Source organism: Musca autumnalis, unplaced genomic scaffold (assembly GCF_047663935.1).
Source record: "Musca autumnalis isolate F117 unplaced genomic scaffold, ASM4766393v1 scaffold_3, whole genome shotgun sequence".
Classification (NCBI taxonomy): Eukaryota; Metazoa; Arthropoda; class Insecta; order Diptera; family Muscidae; genus Musca; species Musca autumnalis.
In genome coordinates, this window is record NW_027411866.1 from 106,666,307 (window position 1) to 106,693,148 (window position 26,842).

General features: G+C 34.5%; 4 protein-coding genes across 6 annotated transcripts; 3 read left to right on the top strand and 1 right to left on the bottom strand.

Moving 5' to 3' along the window:
- Window positions 1–6,061: 6,061 nt before the first annotated feature.
- Window positions 6,062–6,849, top strand: LOC141399847 (uncharacterized). Its single transcript, XM_073979178.1, has 2 exons — window positions 6,062–6,189; window positions 6,399–6,849. Exon 2 carries the CDS (start codon window positions 6,404–6,406, stop codon window positions 6,566–6,568), a length of 165 nt encoding a protein of 54 aa, XP_073835279.1. The 5' UTR covers window positions 6,062–6,189; window positions 6,399–6,403; the 3' UTR covers window positions 6,569–6,849.
- Window positions 6,585–6,849, top strand: ND-MNLL (NADH dehydrogenase (ubiquinone) MNLL subunit). The gene has a single exon (XM_073979179.1). The coding sequence runs from the start codon at window positions 6,585–6,587 to the stop codon at window positions 6,747–6,749; it is 165 nt and encodes a 54-aa protein (XP_073835280.1). The 3' UTR covers window positions 6,750–6,849.
- A 2,730-nt stretch (window positions 6,850–9,579) lies between these two features.
- LOC141399849 (FUN14 domain-containing protein 1) lies at window positions 9,580–10,538 on the bottom strand. The gene has a single exon (XM_073979181.1). It carries the CDS (start codon window positions 10,348–10,350, stop codon window positions 9,820–9,822), a length of 531 nt encoding a protein of 176 aa, XP_073835282.1. The 5' UTR covers window positions 10,351–10,538; the 3' UTR covers window positions 9,580–9,819.
- Window positions 10,539–18,851: 8,313 nt separating this feature from the next.
- LOC141397329 (uncharacterized) lies at window positions 18,852–23,863 on the top strand. Of its 3 annotated transcripts, none has more exons than XM_073973474.1 (3): window positions 18,852–18,930; window positions 19,044–20,559; window positions 20,633–23,863. In XM_073973474.1, exons 2-3 carry the CDS (start codon window positions 19,353–19,355, stop codon window positions 22,819–22,821), a joined length of 3,396 nt encoding a protein of 1,131 aa, XP_073829575.1. In that variant the 5' UTR covers window positions 18,852–18,930; window positions 19,044–19,352; the 3' UTR covers window positions 22,822–23,863. The 3 variants fall into 3 exon arrangements, with proteins under 3 accessions (XP_073829575.1, XP_073829577.1, XP_073829576.1); XM_073973476.1 differs by having other exon boundaries at window positions 19,044–20,534; XM_073973475.1 differs by lacking the exon at window positions 18,852–18,930 and having other exon boundaries at window positions 20,030–20,534.
- The last annotated feature ends 2,979 nt before the right edge of the window (window positions 23,864–26,842 follow it).

Consider the following 26,842-nt stretch of genomic DNA (forward strand, 5'->3'; position numbering starts at 1 on the left):
ATCGGGGAATAAAACAACGTCTACACGGACATTAGTTAAATCTAATTCCGTAACAATATATAAACAATAATAGTTGATAAAGACAACATATGGGTAGATTGCCAAACACAAGACAACAATGTTTAACAACAGTTACATATCGAGTTGCAAACATAACAAAGAAATAAAATAAAAAAACACCTTGGTGGCTAGCAGTGAAGTGTGTGTGTAATGTGTATCGAATACACGTAAATCCCAGAACATGCCCGATAAAGTAGAAAAACAATTTCTTTTATTTAGAAGTGAGCAAAGGCTATAGACGGGACGGGGCCGACCATATGATACCCTACACCACTACCCTGTGCATAAGCTTTTCACTGGTAAACATTTCTTTTAGGGAATATAATCCGACTACCACCAAACATAATATGCCTCTTTCTCTCTGGGATTTCGTGACTATCCGATCAACATTACGACCTGTAGCGTAATTGCAAAAAAATAGAAGAATTGGATGTATTACCGACTGTTATGGTATCTCCCTTGTTTGACCACCTTCGCCAACCTAGTTCACACCAACGTAAAGGTAATATTTTCTTCTTCCATTGACAGGCTTTGCTTTGAATTTGTCTCCACAGAGATATTGGCTTTGAAATAAAACGATGATATTTCTCAAAATAAGTTTTTGCCCATTCCGACCCTGAATATTATCCGACCATCATCAAAATAAATAGGCTTCTTTCTCTGTGGGACCCCCATTAACCCCCAAAGTTTCGTGATGATCCTATCAAAAATGCAACCTGTAGCGCGGTTTCGAAAAAATTGAAAATTGGGATGTCTTACCGGCTATTGCTATATCTCCGTTATTTGGCCAGCTACGCCAACCTACTTTGCATTAATGTAAAGGTGGGATATTCTACTTTCATAGTCAGGCTTTGTTTTTGGAAGTTTCCCATCCAAAGCTATGATATTCGTCATTATAATTAAAATCGCAAAAATGAAAAGTTGGGTTCGATATCTTCGTTGTTTGACAGCCTATACATCGTTGTAAAGGTGATATTTTCTACTTTCATTAGCAGGTTTTGCTTTTGATATACCTTTCATAGATGCGGAGATATGCGCTTTGAAGTAAAACGTTGACTTTTTCTCCAAATAAGTTTTTTGCCCATTCCGAACACCGAATATTATCCGACCATCACCAAAATCAATCTTCCCCTCCGGGATTCTCATCAACACCCAAAATTTGGTAACGATCCGATCAAAATTGCGACCTGTTGCGTGATTACAAGGTTTAGATGGCCACAAAAATAAAATTTGCTTCTCCGAAAAATTTGTACGTGTGACTTCTGACGTATTTTCTCTGATCCACAAAACCGAAAAACCGCCTAGTTTCTATTCATTTCAAAAGATTTTAATCCCATAATATCGATAGGGAAAACTATCTATCGATATTGAATTTTTAAAAAATAATCGATACAATCGATAGTGCCATCCATTTTTTGCCGGCTCTATTTACTAGGCGTTTACACCAGACAGTTTGTCTTCAAATACAATTCTGATTTACTAACACATACATACATTTGTTGGTTGTCTTCCAGCTGGCCATCATTTTTTCAGAGACAGTCGGGTTAACAAATTTTTGACATTTTTGTGAAAAAGAAGTGAGATGATAATTCAAATGTGCTAAAAACAAAAGAATATGTGCAAAAAGAAAATATGTAAACGGAAAACGAAAAGAAATCGATGATTTTCATTCATAATTTTACAATTGTTTTTGTAGTTGTCTGGACGCCTACGTCACATAGGCAAGTTTTGGGTTTTTGACAATCAATACATGAACTCAACTGTCCTGTCATATGTAAACGCAGGGTTAGGCCTGGGTACATAAGCTGCCTCGCCTGCTTGCCTTGCTTCTCTGCTTCATTTCTGACATAAATAAAAGAATAAAGAAGGCCGATCCAATTTCGAACTTGGTTGCCCTTTCCTTTTTTATTCTTTTACCCTGCGTTTACAAATGCCAGTATTGGCAAGAAAATAGCAAAAATACAAACCTTTTTCACAAATACATTTATAAATTTTTAAATATGTATAGATAAAAGTATGAATGTTTTGGTAAATTGTCTTGCCAATACTGTCTGTGTGTAAACGCCTAGTTATCAGAAGCAAGCAAGGCAAGCAGGCGAGGCAGCTTATGTACCCAGGCATTTTTGTGTATGTGAGAAAAGTAAGTCCGTAGTCACACGAACACATTTTTCGGAAAAGTAAATTGTATTTTTGTTTCTTTTTATTAGTTTTATTAGAGTTTATAGGCAAGAGGTGTGAAGGGGCTGAAACTCTGTACACAAGGTTCTGTAATCTGAAATTATTGTTTGTGTTTAAATTCGTTATATGCTGGCTTTGTTTTTGGAAGTTTCCCATCCAAAGCTATGATATTCGTCATTATAATTAAAATCGCAAAAATGAAAAGTTGGGTTCGATATCTTCGTTGTTTGACAGCCTATACATCGTTGTAAAGGTGATATTTTCTACTTTCATTAGCAGGTTTTGCTTTTGATATACCTTTCATAGATGCGGAGATATGCGCTTTGAAGTAAAACGTTGACTTTTTCTCCAAATAAGTTTTTTGCCCATTCCGAACACCGAATATTATCCGACCATCACCAAAATCAATCTTCCCCTCCGGGATTCTCATCAACACCCAAAATTTGGTAACGATCCGATCAAAATTGCGACCTGTTGCGTGATTACAAGGTTTAGATGGCCACAAAAATAAAATTTGCTTCTCCGAAAAATTTGTACGTGTGACTTCTGACGTATTTTCTCTGATCCACAAAACCGAAAAACCGCCTAGTTTCTATTCATTTCAAAAGATTTTAATCCCATAATATCGATAGGGAAAACTATCTATCGATATTGAATTTTTAAAAAATAATCGATACAATCGATAGTGCCATCCATTTTTTGCCGGCTCTATTTACTAGGCGTTTACACCAGGCAGTTTGTCTTCAAATACAACTCTTATTTACTAACACATACATACATTTGTTGGTTGTCTTCCAGCTGGCCATCATTTTTTCAGAGACAGTCGGGTTAACAAATTTTTGACATTTTTGTGAAAAAGAAGTGAGATGATAATTCAAATGTGCTAAAAACAAAAGAATATGTGCAAAAAGAAAATATGTAAACGGAAAACGAAAAGAAATCGATGATTTTCATTCATAATTTTACAATTGTTTTTGTAGTTGTCTGGACGCCTACGTCACATAGGCAAGTTTTGGGTTTTTGACAATCAATACATGAACTCAACTGTCCTGTCATATGTAAACGCAGGGTTAGGCCTGGGTACATAAGCTGCCTCGCCTGCTTGCCTTGCTTCTCTGCTTCATTTCTGACATAAATAAAAGAATAAAGAAGGCCGATCCAATTTCGAACTTGGTTGCCCTTTCCTTTTTTATTCTTTTACCCTGCGTTTACAAATGCCAGTATTGGCAAGACAATAGCAAAAATACAAACCTTTTTCACAAATACATTTATAAATTTTTAAATATGTATAGATAAAAGTATGAATGTTTTGGTAAATTGTCTTGCCAATACTGTCTGTGTGTAAACGCCTAGTTATCAGAAGCAAGCAAGGCAAGCAGGCGAGGCAGCTTATGTACCCAGGCATTTTTGTGTATGTGAGAAAAGTAAGTCCGTAGTCACACGAACACATTTTTCGGAAAAGTAAATTGTATTTTTGTTTCTTTTTATTAGTTTTATTAGAGTTTATAGGCAAGAGGTGTGAAGGGGCTGAAACTCTGTACACAAGGTTCTGTAATCTGAAATTATTGTTTGTGTTTAAATTCGTTATATGCTGGCTTTGTTTTTGGAAGTTTCCCATCCAAAGCTATGATATTCGTCATTATAATTAAAATCGCAAAAATGAAAAGTTGGGTTCGATATCTTCGTTGTTTGACAGCCTATACATCGTTGTAAAGGTGATATTTTCTACTTTCATTAGCAGGTTTTGCTTTTGATATACCTTTCATAGATGCGGAGATATGCGCTTTGAAGTAAAACGTTGACTTTTTCTCCAAATAAGTTTTTTGCCCATTCCGAACACCGAATATTATCCGACCATCACCAAAATCAATCTTCCCCTCCGGGATTCTCATCAACACCCAAAATTTGGTAACGATCCGATCAAAATTGCGACCTGTTGCGTGATTACAAGGTTTAGATGGCCACAAAAATAAAATTTGCTTCTCCGAAAAATTTGTACGTGTGACTTCTGACGTATTTTCTCTGATCCACAAAACCGAAAAACCGCCTAGTTTCTATTCATTTCAAAAGATTTTAATCCCATAATATCGATAGGGAAAACTATCTATCGATATTGAATTTTTAAAAAATAATCGATACAATCGATAGTGCCATCCATTTTTTGCCGGCTCTATTTACTAGGCGTTTACACCAGGCAGTTTGTCTTCAAATACAACTCTTATTTACTAACACATACATACATTTGTTGGTTGTCTTCCAGCTGGCCATCATTTTTTCAGAGACAGTCGGGTTAACAAATTTTTGACATTTTTGTGAAAAAGAAGTGAGATGATAATTCAAATGTGCTAAAAACAAAAGAATATGTGCAAAAAGAAAATATGTAAACGGAAAACGAAAAGAAATCGATGATTTTCATTCATAATTTTACAATTGTTTTTGTAGTTGTCTGGACGCCTACGTCACATAGGCAAGTTTTGGGTTTTTGACAATCAATACATGAACTCAACTGTCCTGTCATATGTAAACGCAGGGTTAGGCCTGGGTACATAAGCTGCCTCGCCTGCTTGCCTTGCTTCTCTGCTTCATTTCTGACATAAATAAAAGAATAAAGAAGGCCGATCCAATTTCGAACTTGGTTGCCCTTTCCTTTTTTATTCTTTTATCAGAAGCAAGCAAGGCAAGCAGGCGAGGCAGCTTATGTACCCAGGCATTTTTGTGTATGTGAGAAAAGTAAGTCCGTAGTCACACGAACACATTTTTCGGAAAAGTAAATTGTATTTTTGTTTCTTTTTATTAGTTTTATTAGAGTTTATAGGCAAGAGGTGTGAAGGGGCTGAAACTCTGTACACAAGGTTCTGTAATCTGAAATTATTGTTTGTGTTTAAATTCGTTATATGCTGTTTATATTAGAGCTTTTTGGGAGGTTAACCTTCATTATCAGGATTTGTTTGACGTATATGTAATGGAATTGACATTTAAAACCCAGTGGGTTTGTTAAATCCGGTTATATATAAACGTACTATAACTCTCAAACCAATATAAAGGAAGGGAAATATCAAAATTCTCATTTGATTGCATATACGTGTGTGGATGTCAATGAAATTTTAGAAGAAAATGACAGAGTTTTAAATAAAAATTTTCATAGTCTGGCATAAGACTATGTTTACTTTTTGTAAAATTCGGTTTTAACAATGAATGAAATATTTGGGTTATTATTGAATAGCACTTTCGAATTGAGTGCCAATAATCTTCATTCAAATCGTACATTTATAAACAATTATATTAAAAAAAGAGGCGTCGCCGTAAATTAGCATGTTTACGAAACACTTTATTTATTCGTCTTTGCTAATTAGAATTGTTGGGTCAATTTGCTTTAGATTATATATAAAAATCACATATAAAAATTTTAAAATTTTTTGAAAATAAATGTATTATATTAGATATTTACCACAAATACGCCATTTCTACTTGTTTCTTATGTATTTTTCTTGTTTTCTTCGCAAATATCAGTTCGCATGACAGTAATAAGTCCGTGTTTAGACACACAAATTTCTCGGGAAAGTAAATTGAGTTTTTAGGCAATGGGGGGTAGGAAAGAGAAATTTGTGTGTCTAAACACAGACTAAAGAAATGTCAATTATTGTGCAGTCCAAGTGGTAAAACTGCACAAATTTTTCAATTACTGCGCAATGTGACTTGTCGCGCGACATTTATGAAGTCGAGACGATGTCAATAAAAAGACATGCTGCATTTATGAAGTCGCAACGATGTCATTTGACGCATCACACTGCATTTATGAATATCGATAGTTTGCCAGCTCTAGCAGAAACTCAATCTAACAAATATGAAATACTACATCTGGCAATTCCATTAAGACGTCAAATACGAAATGTCAAAACAAAGTGTAGAAGAAAAGGAAAAATAATATAAAAAACACGCAAAATTCTGAAGGTGGGTTAAGTGAGCTGACTTGTTTTTATCTAAGAAAAACTAATAAAAAGTTAAAAAAATATTGTGCAAAATTTATACAAATTATTGTTGATTGCACCAAATCGATATAGCAATACCATAAATATTTACAATCTTCAAAATCGTTGTTAAATTTTCAGGAACTTACGTAATGTCTAATATTCATCATTTCTCTCCCCTTTCTTTTGCAGTATTCATGGCCGGTAGTGTTGTTGCACGTCTGGCAAGTAAATACGGAGCTGTTATATTCTTCCCAACTTTTACTGTCTCAACGATATACGCCGACTGGTCTCACACCCAGAAGTGGAAGCGTGAACAGAAAGAAATTGCCAAAATCCAAGAGCTGTTGAAACACCAATAGAAAAAAGGTCTTCAAAATGGTTTTGGGTCTAAATAAAAGTTACGTTTGGGGTGTATTTCCCTTGCTTGGCTTTGCCATTGGTCATTTCCTTGACCAAAAGGAAACGGAACGTATGACCAGATTCAGAGACAAAAGTGCTTTGTATGGTCGTCCTGAGGGTCGGGAACAGCCATCATGGTAGACGGCGCTGGGTAGCTGTATAGTTTAAATTTATACGAAATAATCGAAAAAAAAAACAAAAGTTTTAAAATAAATATGCGTGCTATCGCTTAGAAAGCTAATTTTTCTTTACATTCTGTGTTCGAAAGATTTATTTATTTATTTCGATATGTGACTAATATGGTTTAAGAGTTGTAAAGTTTATCTGAAAGGTGATAAAAAGGCTTATAAGGCGAGAAAAGACCTAATGGAAAAAAGACTATGTGACCATCTATAAGAAGACCCAATGGACTTTTTAGGAAGTTCTAGTCTTTTGAAGAAGACCTAATGGTCATCTATAAGAAGTCTAATGGTGTCCTATAAGAAACACCAATAACCTTCTAAAAGAAAACCAATGGGCTTCGAAAAGAAATACTATTAGCCTAATGGCCTTCTAAAAGAAGACCCAATAACTTATAGGTGTTCTGTAAGAAGTTCTAATAGTCTTCTTTGAGATCTAATGGCCTTCTACAGGAAGACCTTATCGTCTTCTATAAGAAGGCCTAATGGTCTTCTATAGGAAGGCCTGATGGCCACCTATAAGAAGCCCACATAATTGTGTTTTATAGGAAGACCTAATGGTCTTCTATAAGAAGTTCTAATGGTCTTGTATAAAAATGTCTTATGGTCTTCTATAAGAAGACTTAATGGCCTTCTATAAGAAGACCTAATGGCCTTCTATAAGAATACCTAATGGTCTTCCAGAAGAATACCGAATGGTCTTCTATAAGAATTCTTAGGAAAACCTAATGGTCTTCTATGAGAAAAGGAAATCTAATGGTCTTCTCTAAGAACATCAATGACTAATGGAAACTTCAATGTCACCATATCCTAACAGATATATACAACTTCGTTATCTATTGCAAATAATTTTTGTTTACATTTCATCTGTTATCTATTTTCTAAGGAAATTTGTATGCACATATGTATTCATTTATACGCCATTCGCATACATACACATAGCCCAGAAAGTCTGCGTTCACCTTACTATTTTTCAAAAATGATGCTAAAACTTTAATAAATAGGTAAATGAGATCAGTTTTTCTTTCATAAATATGTTATTGGCACTCTTTAGTACCAGAATAAAAAGAAAAATTCCAGAAAATATATTATTATTGAGAAGATAACGGTAAAAAAGTGTTACAACTGCTAAATTAGAGCCCCAAAAAGTCTGCGTTCACTTTGTATGTTGCAATAATACCGTTAGTTTTTTTTGAATTTTTTTGCAGTTTTCTCCCATTTTTAATCAATATTGTCACAACTGATCATTCTGTGAGGTCGTTTGCACTCTTAACTTAAAAAAGTAAAGTATTTCAAGAATGGAAAACAAGGGCAAAGAAATTGGCATCGATAAAAGGAAAATTCTAGGTAAATAATGGAAAAAGTCATCGAAATATTGCGAAACTGTAGGTAGAACATATTAGTCTATACATAGAGTGATAATTAACTATAAACAAGCCGTCAAAACCCAGATCTGGGTATTATATAGGAGCCAAAAACCTTACAATCTCAGCAGTATGCTTTGAAACTTTATCTTGTTGCAACCAAAATTTCATAGCTAAGCCAAGTTCTTCTGCATTTTGGTCCAAATTGCGCTTCATGATGTTTAGGTAACCATACTTGTCCATTGTCGATTCAATAAATACAAGTTGGCCCACTCCAGAAGCTGCTACACACCCCAAACCAAAATAGCATCCTCGCCATTTTTTACGGTGTAAAACAAGATTTTGTTTTTCAAGCGTTGTTCGAGATTCCTCCAAACAGTTTTAAGTCCTTTCATTGCAAACATATAGAACATGCTTTCGTCCGAAAATATGACTTGATTCCTGAATACTGGAGGCTTGTTTATGTATTCACTAGCAAACTCAATATGCTTCTGCCTATTCACTAGTGATATGTACGGCTTTCGCCGTGCGACTATACCCTGATATCCAGCTTTATGCAGTATTTTTCTGGCGGTTTGTGCACAAATACTTTTTTTGGATGCCATTTTCACATTTTCAACAATTTTCGAAGTAATTATCGGACTGTTTGTTTTAACTATATTAGTTATGTTACGCTCCTCCCGTTCTGATAATATTTTTGACCCTCCAAAACTGAGCTTTGACCGTCCAGATCTGGGCATTGACTTCAAAATTCCGATTTGTTTATAGTTGATTATCACTCTATATATAGACTAACATGTTCTACCTACAGTTTCGCCAATATTTCGATAGCTTTTTCCATTATTTACCTAGAATTGTCCTTTTATCGATGCCAATTTCTTTGCCCTTGTTCTCCATTCTTGAAATACTTTACTTTTTTAAGTTAAGTGTGCAAACGACCTCACAGAATGACCAGTTGTGACAATATTGATTAAAAATGGGAGAAAACTTCAAAAAAATTCAAAAAAACTAACGGTATTATTGCAACATACAAAGTGAACGCAGACTTTTTGGGGCTCTAATTTAGCAGTTGTAACACTTTTTTACCGTTATCTTCGCAATAATAATATATTTTCTGGAACTTTTCTTTTTGTTCTGGTACTAAAGAGTGCCAATAACATATTTATGAAAGAAAAACTGATCTCATTTACCTATTTATTAAAGTTTTAGCATCATTTTTGAAAAGTAGTAAGGTGAACGCAGACTTTCTGGGCTATGTGTATGTACATGTGACAATGTAGCTATACTACGTTTGCTACATATTGATGCGCATTTTTTTTCTTATGTCTACATACCAAAAAATAATAAAATGCGTTATATAAATGCACTAAATTGTCAAAAATTAGCAACATACCTTGTTAGTCATTTGTTAAAACTGAACACTTTCTCTTTATCATTTTTGTTCTTTGTTTTATTATTCGATTGAACGCATTATAATACTAGTTTTAAAACATACATTAGAAATATTACATACATATAAATTAAAAATATCCTTTGTAATCATTAAATAAGTGTTCGAAAAAAAGGGAGTTTAAAGGGCGGTAAACAAAAAGAAGAAATAAGGAGCAAAAAGTAAATGACTTCAAAATCCACATTTATGCAATCGCATTCACACACCGTGAATGCTTTTTAAGAACTCGCTATTCCCAATGCAACACCACCAATGAAGGCAGTGAGGAAGATGTGCAAATCGTTTATTTTTGGACCATTTTCATCACCAATGAGAGTGCTATACCATTTCTTGGCTTTTTTTGTCTTGTTCTTGATTAGTTCCTCGGCACGATCTAATTTGCGATCCAATGACCTTTCCGCCTTGTCTACCCAGGATTTTTCCTGGCCGGTAACAGCTTCCTCTACCTTGTCGGTAACTTTATCCAACTTCCGGCAGATCTTTGACCAATCAATTTCAATAACACCCTCTTGATGGGCGATTTCCATCAATATGATTCCGCCGCCAATTGCAAAAGCTGCAAACTTTCCAACTTTCATTGTGGCAAAACCTGTGGCCCATCCGGCTGCTGCACCAATGCCTATTTGAGCATATGCGGATCTGGAACTGATGTCTCCCAAAATACCACCCAAAAATTTAGATGCGTCATCGGACATTTTGCCAATGTTTTTATTCGTCTGGTTCTTCTGTGTTTTCGCCCAATCGCTCATAATATCTTTTAATGCAAAGCAAATAAACTTTCTTTCGTTTTTAACTGGTAATAACGATTTTTGCTTCCTTTTTTAATGCAATTTATTGAAGTGAAACGCAGGTGATCTAATAAATATTGCAATTCTTTCGTCTGAATATAGAGAACTGAGCTTGGGGAAAAACAATTTAGCGGCGTCAAGAAAAAATGTATGCAACATCAACTGTGTGTTATCGTTATAACCGATAACATTTGTTGTCATCTGTTCAATTTCATGTAAATGCAGATAAATGTAATCCGAGGAACATATCGACACCTCCAAATAATAGTATGCTAAGTCTAAAAAGTGAGTTTTGCAGGAGAAGCTCTCAAAGTGTGGAAATTTTTTTGAACTTCAGTACTATGCTGAGTCAACATTTGTTTATAACTTCTGTTCGGATTGACCGATCATTACCAAAATTTGACAGAATTTAAGTTAAAGGACGTTCGACACCTTCAAATAATAGTTTGCTAATTCTGAACAGTGAGTTTTGCAGGACAAGCTCTAAAAGTTTGGAAATTTCTTTGACCTTCAGTACTATGCTAAGTAAATATTTGTTTATAACTTCTGTTAGGATTGTCCGATTATTACCAAAATTTGACAGAATTTAAGTTACAGGACGTTAAATATAAAAATGTAAAGAACTTGAAAACATGCTAAGTCGACTTAGCATACTATTGTTTGGAGGCGTCGATATATAATAAAGTACATATATAGTAAATAATAATTATTATTAAATTAATATTAAGTCGTTAAAAATTCGAAACATGCCATGAAAATGGTACAAATACAATATACCGAATATCTAAATATGTTGAACTCAACGCCGTCTGAATTTCATTATGCATTCCACGGCTTTGTAACTTAAATGGGGAAGTTAAAAACTAAAATGAGTAATTTTCGATACCAAAACAATAGACAGATTGATGACATGTTCTATTTTTAAACAAATGCTGCCAGATTGGTTGTTTATTGCAACATAAGACTGGCATAGCAAGCTCGCTGGCTAAAAATGTAGGAGAATTAAATAAACCGCATCACAGAGGACGAAATCATTGATCTAGCGGCGCGAAAGTAAAAAAATCAAAGTATAAAATTGCGAAATGTTTTCCATTATATCGATTACAGACACTCTGCTGACTAAGATTTTGTTTTTACTTTTTTGTTGTTGTAAATATTCACTCAGTTATTCAGTGTCAAGTGCAAGACGGATCAGATTTTAATAAAATTGTTGCTAAAAACCTGATCTCATATTTGTTTAATTGTTAAATAAATTCGTAATAAAACTAAACAAATTTTATTTTTTATTGATAGGGGAGGGTTTAAGTTAAATTAAAATAAAATCTTTGGGGCCTGAAGTTACATAGTTATAAAGCAATAAATTTTCAAAAATTATTATTTTTTGTATGTTTTTAGTGCAATATACTTTTGTTGGATGGAGCGTAACTACTAGGTCCACCGAGGTTCGGTCCAGTTATTTTTTTAATAATTAAATTGGACTCCCTAGATTCCGAATAACCAAAATTTAGCTGCAAATAGCTGCAAATCTTGCTGATAAATGGTCTTGAAAAATAGCTTAAATCCTGAAAATACCCAAAATCTGTCGGTACGGTTATATGGGGGCTATATCAAAATGTAGACCTATGTTCGCAATTTTTGGTGGAGAATTTTTGTGTCCACTGGGAACCCCAAATACCAAATTACACCTTATTTGGTCGGTAAATGTAGCTTTAAATGCCCAAACTACTGAAAGTCGGGAGGTACCTTAAAAGGGGCCTATACCCAAACGTGGACCTATGTCCACAATTTTTGGTGCAAACGTTTAGTGAACACTAGGAACCCTAAGTACCAAATTACAACTAATTTGGAAGGAAAAGGTGGCTTAAATCCTCAAAATATCGAATATTAGGAGGTACCGTTCTATGGGGGCTATACCAAAATATTTGCCTATGTTGTTCATATTTAGTCCATAATTACCCACAGACACAGATTGAGTTTGTGCAAAATTTCAGAAAAATATCTTCATTCGTTTCCAAGTTATTAATTTCGCGCCGCTAGATCAGTGGTTTCGGCCACTGTGCGCCTGTTCGATAAGAAAATCAATACGAACAAAAAACACCAAAACTTTACTTTTCCAAATGGAATTTTCTTTGTTTTTCTGGAACAAATGTCGTTTAGGGGCACCTCTCGGATCGGTCTGAAATTTTTACGATACGTAGCGCTTGAGACTCTGATTAAAACGATAAATAGTTTTCAGGGAGATGTCCATACTTCCCGAGATATGGGTCTTGACATTTCGGAAATGTCGTACTTTAACATCATTACACTGTTTATGGGCACCTCTCGGATCGGGCAGAAATCTTTACAGTAGATGGGGACCCTGAACAAAATGATATATAATTTCCCGGGGAAGTCCACACTTGCCGACATATGGGTCTTGACTTTTTTACTTTTTACATCATTATTACTTAAACCTATGCAATATGGGACTCATTTTAAAAGAAGAGTACTTTCTAATGCCGTCAATTATTAATAATGGTAATTTATTTTTATTTATTTCTTTCAGTGAATGCAATTTTAAGCCCTAGTGCCGATTATAATTAAATTACAAGTTAAACTACTCCAAGTTACATATAAAAATATTGTTTTTTTTTTTTTTTTCAAAATAGTCAGGCTTAATCCCATAGTCGTTGTTTTAATATTTTATTAAAACAACTTTAATTTATTAGTGGGAAAAATTGGTGGTGTTTACCAAGGGCATTGCATACTACAGCAATAAACAAAAAAAAAACGCCAACCCTCCTAATTGTGAGACCGGGCACCGTCAAAATGTTGTTTATTGCTGTAGTATGCAATGCCAACAAATTAGTTATGTGTTTTTTCGTCGAGAATCGACGAACGCATAGCAGTGGGAAAAATTTGGTTTTGTTTGCAAGTGAAGTTGCTAGAGTTTAGGTAGTGCCAAAGAAATTCTCGATCAGAGTGTTTCTTTGCGCACGTATCTATTTGAGCTAGCAATTGACACTTGGGTATAAAAAGTTTCTTGTTGAAAAACAAGAAATAAGGGAACTGATGAAGATCTGTGACGAGATCTGAAACTATAGTATTCCCTGCCTTACCCCTTGGTAAACACCGCCAATTTTTCCCACTAATAAATTAAAGTTGTTTTAATAAAATATTAAAACAACGACTATGGGATTAAGCCTGACTATTTTGAAAAACAAAATAGAAGTCGTCATCCCAAACAAAAAACGCCAACCCTCCTAAAATATTAGGTCTGTACGATAACCCAAAAGTTTGTGCAAATTTGCACAAACTTTTACAAAATGCTGTTCGATAACAAACTTGCAAAGTAAAAGAGAGAGAATTTGGAGACAATTGTGAGCGAATATTGGAGACTTTTGTTTACAAGTTTTTGCAAGGAAAATTTTTCTTGTAAGAATTTGCAAGCTTGATCAACTGATTCAAATTCGAATGTTTTGTGGCGGACTTCTTGGCAAAAACATAAACAAACGTTTGGCTCTTAAAATAAATCGATATAAAAAAGGAAAAAAAATATTACATAAATTATGGAAAACGATAATGTAAGTAAAATAACTTATTTTGTAGTTTGTGGTGACCATTTTCTTTTTTATTCTAACCCCCAGTTTTTGTAACTTATTTTTGTTCGTTCGTCTATATTCGTAATAATTTAGGCATTCATAGCTCAGCCCCCAGATGACATACACATCTAATTTTTCGTATACCCGTTCCATATATCATTAAGGATTCCTCATTTAAAAATCAGCGCTCTACATTTGCGCTAAAGCGAGTAAATCGATCTACCAAATTTGACAATTCGTGTGAGAAGAATAAAAATTTTTACAAAAACTGGGGGTTAAGGTATCAAATCCCAGCAAAAAGCTGGGATTTGATGGAGTAGGAGTAGGAGAAACACAATGAATGCACTGCGTTCCAGTATGTTTTATATTTGTGCATTGGAAAGGGAATTATAAGGGCCTCGTCACATAAGAGGCAGAAATGATTTCAGCCTTATGTACCGAAGCCAGGACCACAACGAACAGCATCGGTACACATTTCCCAAGGATTCCAAATGTTGAGCTTTTGTGGCGGAGGTACCGTAGAAGTTAATTGAAATTTGGACAAAATATTAGGAGATCAAAAGTGTGGACCAAATTGGTTGCCCCGTTCAAGAGATATTGTACCATTTTAGTGACATTTTTTAATATTGGTGGACCGCTATTGCCCATCTTCGAACTAAAAACTAAATTTGGACAAAAAATGACGATGTTGTTCGGTTCAGTTCGAGAGTTGTCGTGCGCTCCAGCCACTACGTATGGTGCATAGAGGTTTTTACAAGTTTCGGGATGTTCCCTCAAGAAGTATGGACTTGCCCCTGAAAAAAATTTTATCATCGTAATTGAGTCAGCGAATGCAAGTTGCTTCAAAATACATCAAAGTGATTCGAGAGCAGGTCTTAAAGTGAACTTATCCGAAATTTTGTGTGGAAGGTACCCGAAGGAGTGGACAAATATGGTTCATATTCGAACCTGATCTATATTAGGACCAAATCAAGAGTTATTGTGCGCACAATTTTTTCGAACATTTCTGAACTTTTGTGGGGAAGGTACCTGAAGGAAATGGAAAATAAACAAGTAAGAAAGTATCAGTCAGCTGAGCCGATAGAGATATAACCTCAGTCACGTCACCCGAAGAAAAAAGTTAACACAATACTTCTGTGGGTTTTTAAGCTGTTGGGAAAATTTTCCAGGATGGAAAGGGCCGCAAAAAACTACATGTTGCAACAAAATTCAGAATGATCCCGTAGGAGTTATCAGATGTAGTATATATTCGGACCTAATACAAATTTGTAGGAAATATTTTTGTTCTTTATTAGTCTATGGATATTTTCCTTACAGATTATGTAACAAAAAATGTTGTACTTAATTTTCTGAATTTAAATATATTACAATTTTACTTTTCAATATACAAAGTTTGACCTAAATCGATTTCTCTCTTAAAGGGTTATTTTACACATTAGCCAGTTTAGGTGGTGCCGGTAGGATTTTCTGAACCTTTTTGGGTCATTATCTCAGGAAGTATGGACTTGCCCACAAAAAAAATTACAACGTCGTAACAGGGGCCGCAATTGCTCCCTGCTACATCACAAATTAATAAGATCAGAGAGGAGTTGTTAAACTATACTTTTTCCAAATTTTGTGTGGGAGGTACCCAAATGATGGACCGATATAGTCCATATTAGAACTCGCTCTATGCCTGAAAGTAATATTACCAATAGCAAAGTTTGACTCAATTCGATTACTCCCTCCTAGAATTATCATGCCTACAATCTTGGCGAAACATTTTGAACCTTTGTGGGGGAGGTACCGGAAAGAGTGGACCGATATGGTCTATCTTCGAACTTAAACTAAGTTTGGACAAAATATTGACCAAATATGTTGATCCGTTCGAGAGTTATCGTGCGCTCCAACTACGACACATGGTATATATGGGTTGTTTGCAGTTTTTGTGCTGATTTCTGAGGAAGTATGGACTTGCTCCTGAAAAAAATTATATCGTCGTAATGGGGGTAGTGAAAACAAGTGGCTACAACAAAAATCAAAGCGAATCGGGAGCGGGCTTTTAACTGCACTTTGTGTGGGAGGTACCCGAAAGAGTCCATATTGGAACCTCATCTATGTCTGGTAGAAATGTCACGATGTGCAAAGTATGGACAAATTCGGTTACTCCCTTCAAGAGTTATCGTGCGGACAATTTTTCCGAACATTTTTGAACTTTTGTGGGGGAGGTACCTGAAGGAGTGGAGCGATATGGCCCATCTTCGAACTTAAATCAAATCTGGACGAAATACTTCGATACCCAACATTTGAACCGAATCTATTGATCCGTTCGTATAAACATACTTGGGGTCTAAAACCATTATTTCGATGAGGCACATTTTTGGTCATATCAAAGTGTAAATACCCTCTTTAGCCTAAAGGCTGAGGGTATAAAAAATGGAAAATAAAAAACAAACTGGGTGAGCTAAATAAAACCACTTAAAAAGAAATGGTAGACACCTTCAATTGTTAAATTTAATCTTTTCCGCTAGCTTCTTCTTGTTTATCAAATCAGCTGACTTCTTGCAAGTTTTTTGCAAATTGCTGTTCGATAACAATCTGCAAATTTTTTGCTTCGAGAGAGTAAAATTGTTATCTTAAAAATAAGTTATAATTATGATAAGTTACAGAGCGTTTGGCAAGTAAATAACTACTCAAATAGAATGATTATCATGAGATAAATACAAATGATTTTTTTTTAATTTTTAGTACATATTTTCTCAATGATTGATTGGCAAGTAGAAAAAACTACTCAAGTATAATAGTTTTGATGAGATAATAACAAATGTTTTAATGGTTTTAATATATATTTTCTCAAAATTTATAATTAAATTAAAAAAGGTTAACTATGCGTTGCTATAAATTTCTGCACGCCATCTAGTATTGGTGGCACAAAATCAGCAATATTTCTTTTCCTGGTGAATAGTACCAACTCTGACTTTGTTGGATTGTTTTGTTTCAAGAGAAGAATGGTCCGACAATGTCATTCCGAAGGCATTTATTGTTTGCCTGGTCATCGGAAATGGATGGAGTTAGTAGAAAGGTGAGGTCTTTTAGTATAAAGCGATCTTTGTTTGAAGAAATGTTTTCTACAAACTATAAATTAACACGATTTATCAGCTCAGCCGCAAAATATATGAAGAAAATAACCGATATGAGTTCTTTAAGTGGGAACGTTTCATGAAGATCTATAGTCAGTAGTCTTGAAACATAGAAAATCTCTTTCATACGGGCCTGAGCGGGGAAATGTGATCCCCTGCCAAGTAAACTACTTATAAACTTGTATATTCGATGAAAAATGCATTAATACTAAACATTGAAAGATATCCCCATGTAATTGCTTTTAGCTATTTTACCAGAAATGCAAATAGTTTTAAGGCGTATGCATTCTTTTCTGTGTTGTGAAAATTGAAAATCTTTAATTGCAGTAAATAAACGGATTATATTTTGTCACCAAGGAGCCACATAGTGCAGTTGTTGCTTTAAAAACCCCAACAATTTAGCCTTATGACTATATCACACCATATGCTTTTTCACATGCATGTTGTCACTTTGGATATACTAATATACAGGCCATCTGATGTCATACCATGTGTGATATAGCCATTAACTGCATTTTTGTAAGGTGTATGTATACTAGGGTCATGACTTGTTTACAACCTAATATCCCTGTATCATATTTTGATGAACTCTTGCCTAACACTACGTTTACATTTATGAAATCCACTCGATTTCAACTGTCAATTCCATTGCTCAAATGTCAAATGAAATCCAATGGATTTCAGATGAGTTTTCATTTGACGTATACGCAAAGGAATTGACAGTTGAAATCGAGTGGATTTCATAAATGTAAACGTAGTGTTAGGCAAGAGTTCATCAAAATATGATACAGGGATATTATTATTGTGGAAAAGCGTAAACTGGTGAGTTTGTTTAATTCTAGAGGAAAATTGGTCTATATTTATCATATATCGTTCACAAATTAGCCAATTTTGACGTATATGGTGGTGTTCATTTAACTTGAAATGTTTATATTGATAATAATATTGGCCTTCATCCAATACATAAAAAATATCATCATCGATATTCGAACAGATATTCGCTTGATATCTTACAAATTCCTAATATGTAATATGTATATTCACTAAAAAATGTGTCAATCTCTCTTAATTCAAGTTCAATCTTCGAATAATATTATATATACAACATTTTTCACAAGTCCGAATGTCTCAGTGATCTTTTGTATTTCATTGAATAACACTAACCAGCATTTTCGACTTCCACTAATGTAACCACTTTATTACTTAGGCCATGTTTATATTATAGTCTTTTGTAGGGTTAACCTTCTTATTGAGGATTTATTTGACGAATACGCAAAGGAATTGACATTTGAAACCCAGTGGGTTTGTTAAATCCGGCTATATATAAACGTACTATTATATTCAGTTTTTTATTCTTCTTAAATCAACCTACCGACACCCACTGAGAATTTTTTTTTTTTTTCATTTCCCATGGTAGAACAAGAAAAGGTAACAGCAATACCCAGCTAACTGAACTGGGCTGTAATGTTAGTGTCAAATTCCATACGGCATTCTTTATATTTATTTCTATGTTCGATGTATAGTAGGTGTTATGAACTTAGAAGACTTTTTCCGTTAATTTGAAATTTAAATTTATTAACTTACGTTTTTATGATTTTTATAAAATTTATGTTTTTTTGTATAACGTACAATTTGTTTTGTATGATCTATTTCATTAAGATCGATTTTATTTTAATAGTGTAAACGTTCTATAATATGTTTGTTATCGTTTTTATAAGATGTGTTCAGTAATATCGTTGTAATAGATAAACGATAAATAATAGATATATTATCGTTTGGTATTTCTCACAGTGGCTCCTTTAAGTCATTCCAGGAGAAACCGCCAAGAGAGAAAGAATTAAGTAAGATCAACCTTTGTACCATATTTGATTACGCAATCATTTCATTTAATTTACTTTGTAATTTCATTTAATTTATTTAATTTACATTGTCATTTCAATTTCATTTATTTTAGATAATAAAACAAACAATCAAACAAGCGAATAACATCATCAAATATTATCAAACGACAACAATTACAAACAGATGTACAAACTAACGTACAATCGCATAAATAAACAGACTTTGTAAAAGAACGAAAGGCCAAAGGGTTTGGTTTCATTTCAATCGAGGGAAAAGTTTGTGTTTTATTATAATTCTTCTGCCAAAAACAATAAGTTGGCCATTTGCCATAGTGGAAACTTATTCGAAAGCGTTACAGCCGTAACATTATTTTTATTATTTAATTAATATTTGTATTAATTAATTCTCCTGGAATAAGTGAATGATACGTCGTAGCCAACGACTGCAAGAGAAGATGTCTCAAGGTAATGAGAACACAAAAATGTCGCTGCCTGCGGAAGTTACTGCGTCAGCATCATCATCGGAGAGTGAACTCGAAAAAACAATAGTGGAGCAACAACAAAATACCGCAGGCGAAAACATAGAAAGCCTGAAAGAAGAAATTCGTGCTCTAAAATCATCATTGCAGATGTACATAAATGCCGCCAATACAACGACAAGTGTTGCTGTATCACAACCGCCAACTTTTCATCACAATGTAGTAGCTGCGCCGTCTACTACAATGTATTACAGTGTTGCGTCGATGCCCAGCAGAACTATGGATGTGCCGTATACGCCGACGGCACAAAAGTTAAGTATCGACCATCAGCATATGTTTAATCAAAACATAAACTCTGCTCAATACATAACCCCTCTTTTTCCACAGCCGCTTGTACAACAACAAACATACTGTCCACCATCGTATGCACCAACACAACAACAATTGCATTACGTGCCGTTTTTCACACCACAGAGTGCTTCATATAATTTGCCGCCGTCACTTTTATCAGATGCGCCAATGGTATCTTACCCGTCATACGCCACGCATTTGTTTAGTGGTGTACCTAATTCGACGTCAAACGATCAACCATCACAGATGTTGACAGCAACGCCGTCAACAATAATAAAAACATCAACACAGCCGAATGTGGTGCTGCAATCACAACAAAACATTTTCAATGAAAAAACAAATAATTATGTGCCGCTGTCACAACAATCACAGCAACAGAATACAACGATGCCGTCAACTTACTCACAGCCGCAAACATCGACTTTCGCTGCAACTCAAAATGCCGGTAATGTCAACAATTGTTTATTGCAAGTGCCGCAACAAATTATGCAGACAAGTATGCAAAATTCAATACGCAAATTACACGACCTACCGGAATTTAATGGACAACCTGAACATCGGCCCATGTTTGCCGTTTCATATAAAGAAACAACACGTATGTACAATTATTCAAAGCTGAAAAATTTAACGCGGTTGCAAAAATCATTAAAAGGAGAAGCCAAAGCAAAAGTGGAGGCTTATTTAATTCACCCTGAATGTGTAGATCAGGTGATGTCAACGTTGGAATTTCATTTTGGACGCCCGCAGATAATGATTCGATCCCAAATATCCAAGGTACGATCATTTCCCACAATTTCTGGTAAGAAAATGTCGGAAATAATAAATTATAGTACAATGGTGTCGAATCTTACCGTTTTTTTTGGAAAATGCAGGGGCAACGCCGCATTTGTGTAATTTAACGTTGCTTGAAGAATTGGTCAACAAGCTGCCTCTATCTAAACGCGAAGAATGGGCAAGATTTTCATTGAATAATTTGGGACAATACCCAACAATACGCCAGTTTAGTACGTGGCTTCAAGAGGTTGCCACATACGTTTCTTTTGCCACGGAAGCTGATTCCACTAAAGCCGATTTTATGCAGAATAAAAATGGAAAAGTGAAGCAGTCTTTTGCCATAACAACGGATGTCAACAGGAAGAATTTGTGCGTTGTTTGTGGACAAAAACATTTAATCTATTATTGCAGCAAATTTAAGAATTTTTCCACAGCTGACAGATGGAAAGTGATAAAAGAAAATCTTTTGTGTTTTACATGTTTAAAAGCTGATCACATTTCCCAAAAATGTAATAATCGCCAGCAGTGTTCAGTGGGTGGTTGCCAAAAATACCACAACCGTTTATTGCATGAAGCTGGCAAAAACAACAACAATATAAATGGAAATAGTAATATGGGTAATGGTGAAAAGCGAGCATCAGTGGGTGACAGTGGAAATGCCACATCATCTGTAACAACAATAGTGGATGAATATACAAACAAAAAAACACTATTTAAATACTTACCTGTGAGATTGAGAGGACCTAAAGGCTACATAAATATAATTGCATTTATTGACGATGGCTCAAAAATTTCTTTGCTGGAAGAAAAGGTTGCCAAGCAGATTGGATTGTGTGGACCTTATAGTAATTTGTCACTAGGCTGGATTGGTGGCAAAAAATCAAGTGAAATGTCTATGCGAATTTATGTGGAAATCGCGAGTAAGAACGGAGAGTATTTGCAGATGAGAAATGTTAGAACAACTAACCATTTAAAATTACCAAAACAATCTCTAAATATTGCCGATTTTAAAAAACGTTTTTCTATTTTAGAAAATATTATTGTTGATGATTATTTTGATGTGACCCCTAAGCTGTTAATTGGATTACCCCACATAAGATTGGTTCGACCACAAAAATTAATGGATCTTGATGAAAACTTTTCTGTGCACCAAACACTTTTGGGCAACATTGTATTTGGCTCCAATGAAGAATCAGCTGATAACATGGTTTGTGTGACTGACGTCAGCGACTATAATGATATTCAGAAGGAAATAGCTGAATATTTTTCAATTGAAGGATTTGGTATGAAACCTGTTTTGCCCGTCGAGTCTGAGGAAGACAAAAGAGCAGAAGCTATCCTTAAAAATACAACTTTGAAAATTGGTAACCAATATGAAACCGGTCTTTTATGGAGGAATGACGATTATGCATTTAAGGATACGTATTCTGTGGCGCTCAGACGACTTCAAGGTATTGAAGCAAAGATGAAAAATGAAATCCTGGCTTTAAAAATGGGTCGTCGTATTTCCAAAAAGAGCCCAATATTTAAATTAAATCCGTGTTTAGGCGATGATGGTTTAATAAGAATTTCCGGACGCATTAATAATGCAACCTGCGTTGGACCTTCCACTAGAAAGCCAATAATTATGCCAAAAAATAATTTGATTGCAAAATTGATTGTCAAACAGTACCACGAAGATTTTCTTCACCAAAATCAGGAATCCATTTGTGCAACTATTCGGACCAAATTTTGGATACCTTCGTTAAGACAACTGGTAAGAAGTTCAAAGAAAAATTGTCAAATTTGTAAAAACCGTAGTGCAGTTCCAAGGCCTCCTTTAATGGGTCAACTTCCCGAAGATCGTGTCATACCATTTGTGAGAGCATTCTCGTATACCGGAGTTGATTTTATTGACCCATATACAGTTTCATTGGACAGACGTAGTGAAAAGAGATGGGTCGCACTATTCACTTGCCTAACTACGAGAGCAATTCATCTCGAGCTTGCGAAAGATTTATCAACAGATGCAGTCATTCTTTGCCTAAGAAATTTCATATATAGAAGAGGAGTTCCTGTGCGTATTAGGAGCGACAGAGGTACCAACTTTATTGGAGCAAGCAAGGAAAACTTCGTTTTTGATTCTTGTAAAATTGGCGATGAATGTACAAGGCGTGGAATTGAGTGGGTATTTTATAATCCAGCGGACCCCTCAGCTGGCGGAGCATGGGAGAGGAGTGCGTGCTGTAAAAAACGTTTTGGCTTTCACCCTGAAAGAAAAATCCCCTCAAGTGGAGACGTTAAATAGTTTACTCATCGAAGCAGAAAATTTAGTAAATTCTCGTCCATTAACGCATTTACCAATTGAGAGCGAAGACAGTGAGCCTCTTACCCCAAACCATTTTTTGGTGGGTGGTCCTAATTTTATTCAAACACCAACAGTAAATGAAAACATCTGTCTACGAAAGCAGTGGCACATATTACAACAAATGAAGCAAACGTTTTGGAAACGGTGGATACAGGAATATCTTCCAGATCTTGTAAGGCGAACAAAGTGGTTTCATCCTGTACCACCAATTAAAGTTGGAGATGTTGTTGTTGTATGTGATAGTAATGTGGCGCGTGGTGAATGGAAGCGAGGTGTGGTGGTGGAAGTATGTACAGCGGCTGATGGTCAAGTTCGTTCGGCAGTGGTGAAAACATCGGCAGGCAAGTTACGTCGTCCAGCATCAAAGTTAGCAGTCCTGGATGTTGGTGGTGAATCTCCCGGTCGATTGACGGGCGGCGGGATGTTATGAACTTAGAAGACTTTTTCCGTTAATTTGAAATTTAAATTTATTAACGTTCGTTTTTATGATTTTTATAAAATTTATGTTTTTTTGTATAACGTACAATTTGTTTTGTATAATCTATTTCATTAAGATCGATTTTATTTTAATAGTGTAAACGTTCTATAATATGTTTGTTATCGTTTTTATGAGATGTGTTCAGTAATATCGTTGTAATAGATAAACGATAAATAATAGATAAATTATCGTTTGGTATTTCTCACAATGGCTCCTTTAAGTCATTCCAGGAGAAACCGCCAAGAGAGAAAGAATTAAGTAAGATCAACCTTTGTACCATATTTGATTACGCAATCATTTCATTTAATTTACTTTGTAATTTCATTTAATTTATTTAATTTACATTGTCATTTCAATTTCATTTATTTTAGATAATAAAACAAACAATCAAACAAGCGAATAACATCATCAAATATTATCAAACGACAACAATTACAAACAGATGTACAAACTAACGTACAATCGCATAAATAAACAGACTTTGTAAAAGAACGAAAGGCCAAAGGGTTTGGTTTCATTTCAATCGAGGGCAAAGTTTGTGTTTTATTATAATTCTTCTGCCAAAAACAATAAGTTGGCCATTTGCCATAGTGGAAACTTATTCGAAAACGTTACAGCCGTAACAGTAGGGATATATATTTTTTGAAGAAAAAATATATTCATAAAAAAAAAAACTATTTCCCATAAAGACTTCGTCATATAAATGACATGTAACCTCCTCCAAGTCCGAACGACGTGCCGCACACTAAAACACCGCTTATAGAGGCGGTACAACATTTGTTAATATGGTGTGGTATTATGATAAGTTTGACAAAATAAAGCCTTAATAAACATGTGTTTTTTTGATTTCAAAAACAAAGACATTGAAACAGCTTCTCCGTTTTGAATGAATTTACAGCGACCTCAAACATATTTGCAGGAATTATAATTTCTGTTAGAAATATGTAATGCATTTAGTGGAATGATATGGAAACATTCAAATTGAAAATCTAACGAATTTTCATTCATGTTTTCCAAAATATGCAATCAAATGTGAAAAAATATTAGTTTTTTAAATTCCAATAATTGATAGACATTTCCTTATTTTGTTTACATTTATATTTGACACTAACGTTACAAACAAAATAAATTCCTATGTGGTTGTTGAGTTGTATTTGTTGTAGTACTTACTTTACCTGGTTTGTTCTACCATGGGATTTTCCAAAAACCTTTTTTTTTTTTTTGAAAGTGGTTTGTGCGTGACCTTTTTTATAATTAAATGGAATGAATGTCATTTGTGGCATTAATAGGCAAAAGTTCATTCATTCTCACTACAGGAAATCATTTTTGAGAAAAAAGGTCATATAGGTTGTCACTTTTTATATACAAAATGCATATGCAAAGTGACAGCACATATGTATGTATATAACATATCGTGTAATGTACCCATAAGCTATACTTTTTTGTGCCACTGTATATGACACACAACATCGGGTGACTTTCGTATCGTCATTTGCTTTGTTTAAACTTCGTCAAAATATTTTAGTTGCACACGCATGCATTGTTCTTCGAAAATGCAAGTAAATGCATCAAAAATAAAAATGATACGTGTTTGTTTTTTACCTGCGTTAAAAATGCGTATTTCTGACGTTTTGAAACACGTAGCTTCGCAGTTGTTAAGTACAACGGCGTTAAGAAACATAACACTTCACACATTTGCCAAGCAACTGATGATACGGAAGTCAGCCATAGTGTAACGCTGTTTCTGTCCATTTTTCTTTTACAGATCTAATTTTCAAGTCAAATAACCTTTCCAATGTTTTTAGTATACAAGAGAAAAGACTAATCTGTATGTAGTCCTTCTGTAACGAGTGCACATAGGTTTCAATCAGGAAATTTTTGGCCAAAACCCTATTTTTGAAGTTGCAAAATTTTAATTTGTTTTTGCGCAGAATAATAAAAAACACATCAAGTCAACCGAAAATAATTAGTTTTTGTAAATACCGTTAGTTTCCGTTGATTGGCGCAGTACCAAAGTTGATACTTTTTTATGTAAAAATAAAAGAGACTTTGTGCTGTAAAATATACAATTTGTGTTGTATTGCGTCGCTGCATAAATGTACAAAAGTGAGACCAAAGTTATTATGAATCGGGAAGCTGTTAGTGAGTACTTTGATAATATTTACAAAAAGAACGAAGAAATTTGTAAACTTAGCGTAATAAAAGCAATGTTTTTATATATATTGAAAATTATTTTTTACAAATATTTTTTAAATATATTTAAACTTTTAAAAAAATGTCCAAATTTGTCCACCTCCAAATCGAATTTGGAAGCTAGCAGGGGGTCTGTACTAATAAATTCAGAAGTCAAATCTTGCTCAAATTTGCCACAGTTAAAATAAAGTGGATTTTTCTATTTTAAGATGGTAGATTTTTTCGTAAATACCTTTTGTGACTGTATGTAGTATCCAATTGAAATAGAACGGTAATACCCACATCTATCAACCGATTTTCCTTAAAATTCATATTTAAGGGTTTCAGAGTGTAGAAAACAAATATGTATATTTTTTTTGAAAATAGGTCCATTTTTTGTCATAGCCCCCACATAGAAGTACCGTCCGATTTTAGATATTTTGTGGATTTTAGCGACACTTTATGACCGATTCGGCTGAAATTTGGTATTTTGACCTCTTGGAAGATATGAATCCTTCGTACCAAAAATTATTAACATAGGTCAATGTTTTGGTTTAGACCCCACACAACGGGACCACCCTGTTCAACAAATTTTGGCAGTTTTTGTTCATTTTGGTCGATAAAACGTAAGAATTGCTGTTTGTACACATTTATTATAAATAATAATTAATTTCAATACAAAATGGACGTTGAAATAGTTTTGGCCAGAAAATTTGGATTTGGGACCATTGTGGAGTGGCTTGACTTCCCAGCCTTTGAAATATACGAGGGCAGTTCGGAAACTTCTTAGCCTAGCACAAAAAGCGCTGTATAAACAGAAAAAAGTTAAGTGTTTTGGAAACTTCCATCTCTTTTATGAACACATGTTAAATTTTGTTTCGATGTGGCAACTCCTTCATATAGAAACAGGTGTTCAAAAAAGACGCATCCGCAATTTGTTTACAATGGAAAAATTAGAAATGCGTGCTGTCATTAAATATTTACATAAAAAAGGTTTATCGGGACAAGAAATTCATAATGATATGGTAAATGTGTTAGGTGAAAGTGCTCCTTCATATGCAACAGTAAAAAATTGGGTTGCTGAATTTAAACGTGGTCGTAAAAGCATTGAAGATGAACCACGTAGTGGACGTCCAAAAACAGCAACAACAACAGAAATTGTAGCCAAAGTGCATGATATGGTATTAAATATCGACGAATAAAAGTGCGTGAAATTGCTAATATCATGGGCATCTCAAATGATCGAGACCATGTATTTTTGCATGAAGAACTACAGATGAAAAAGCTTTCTGCAAGATGGGTGCCGCATTT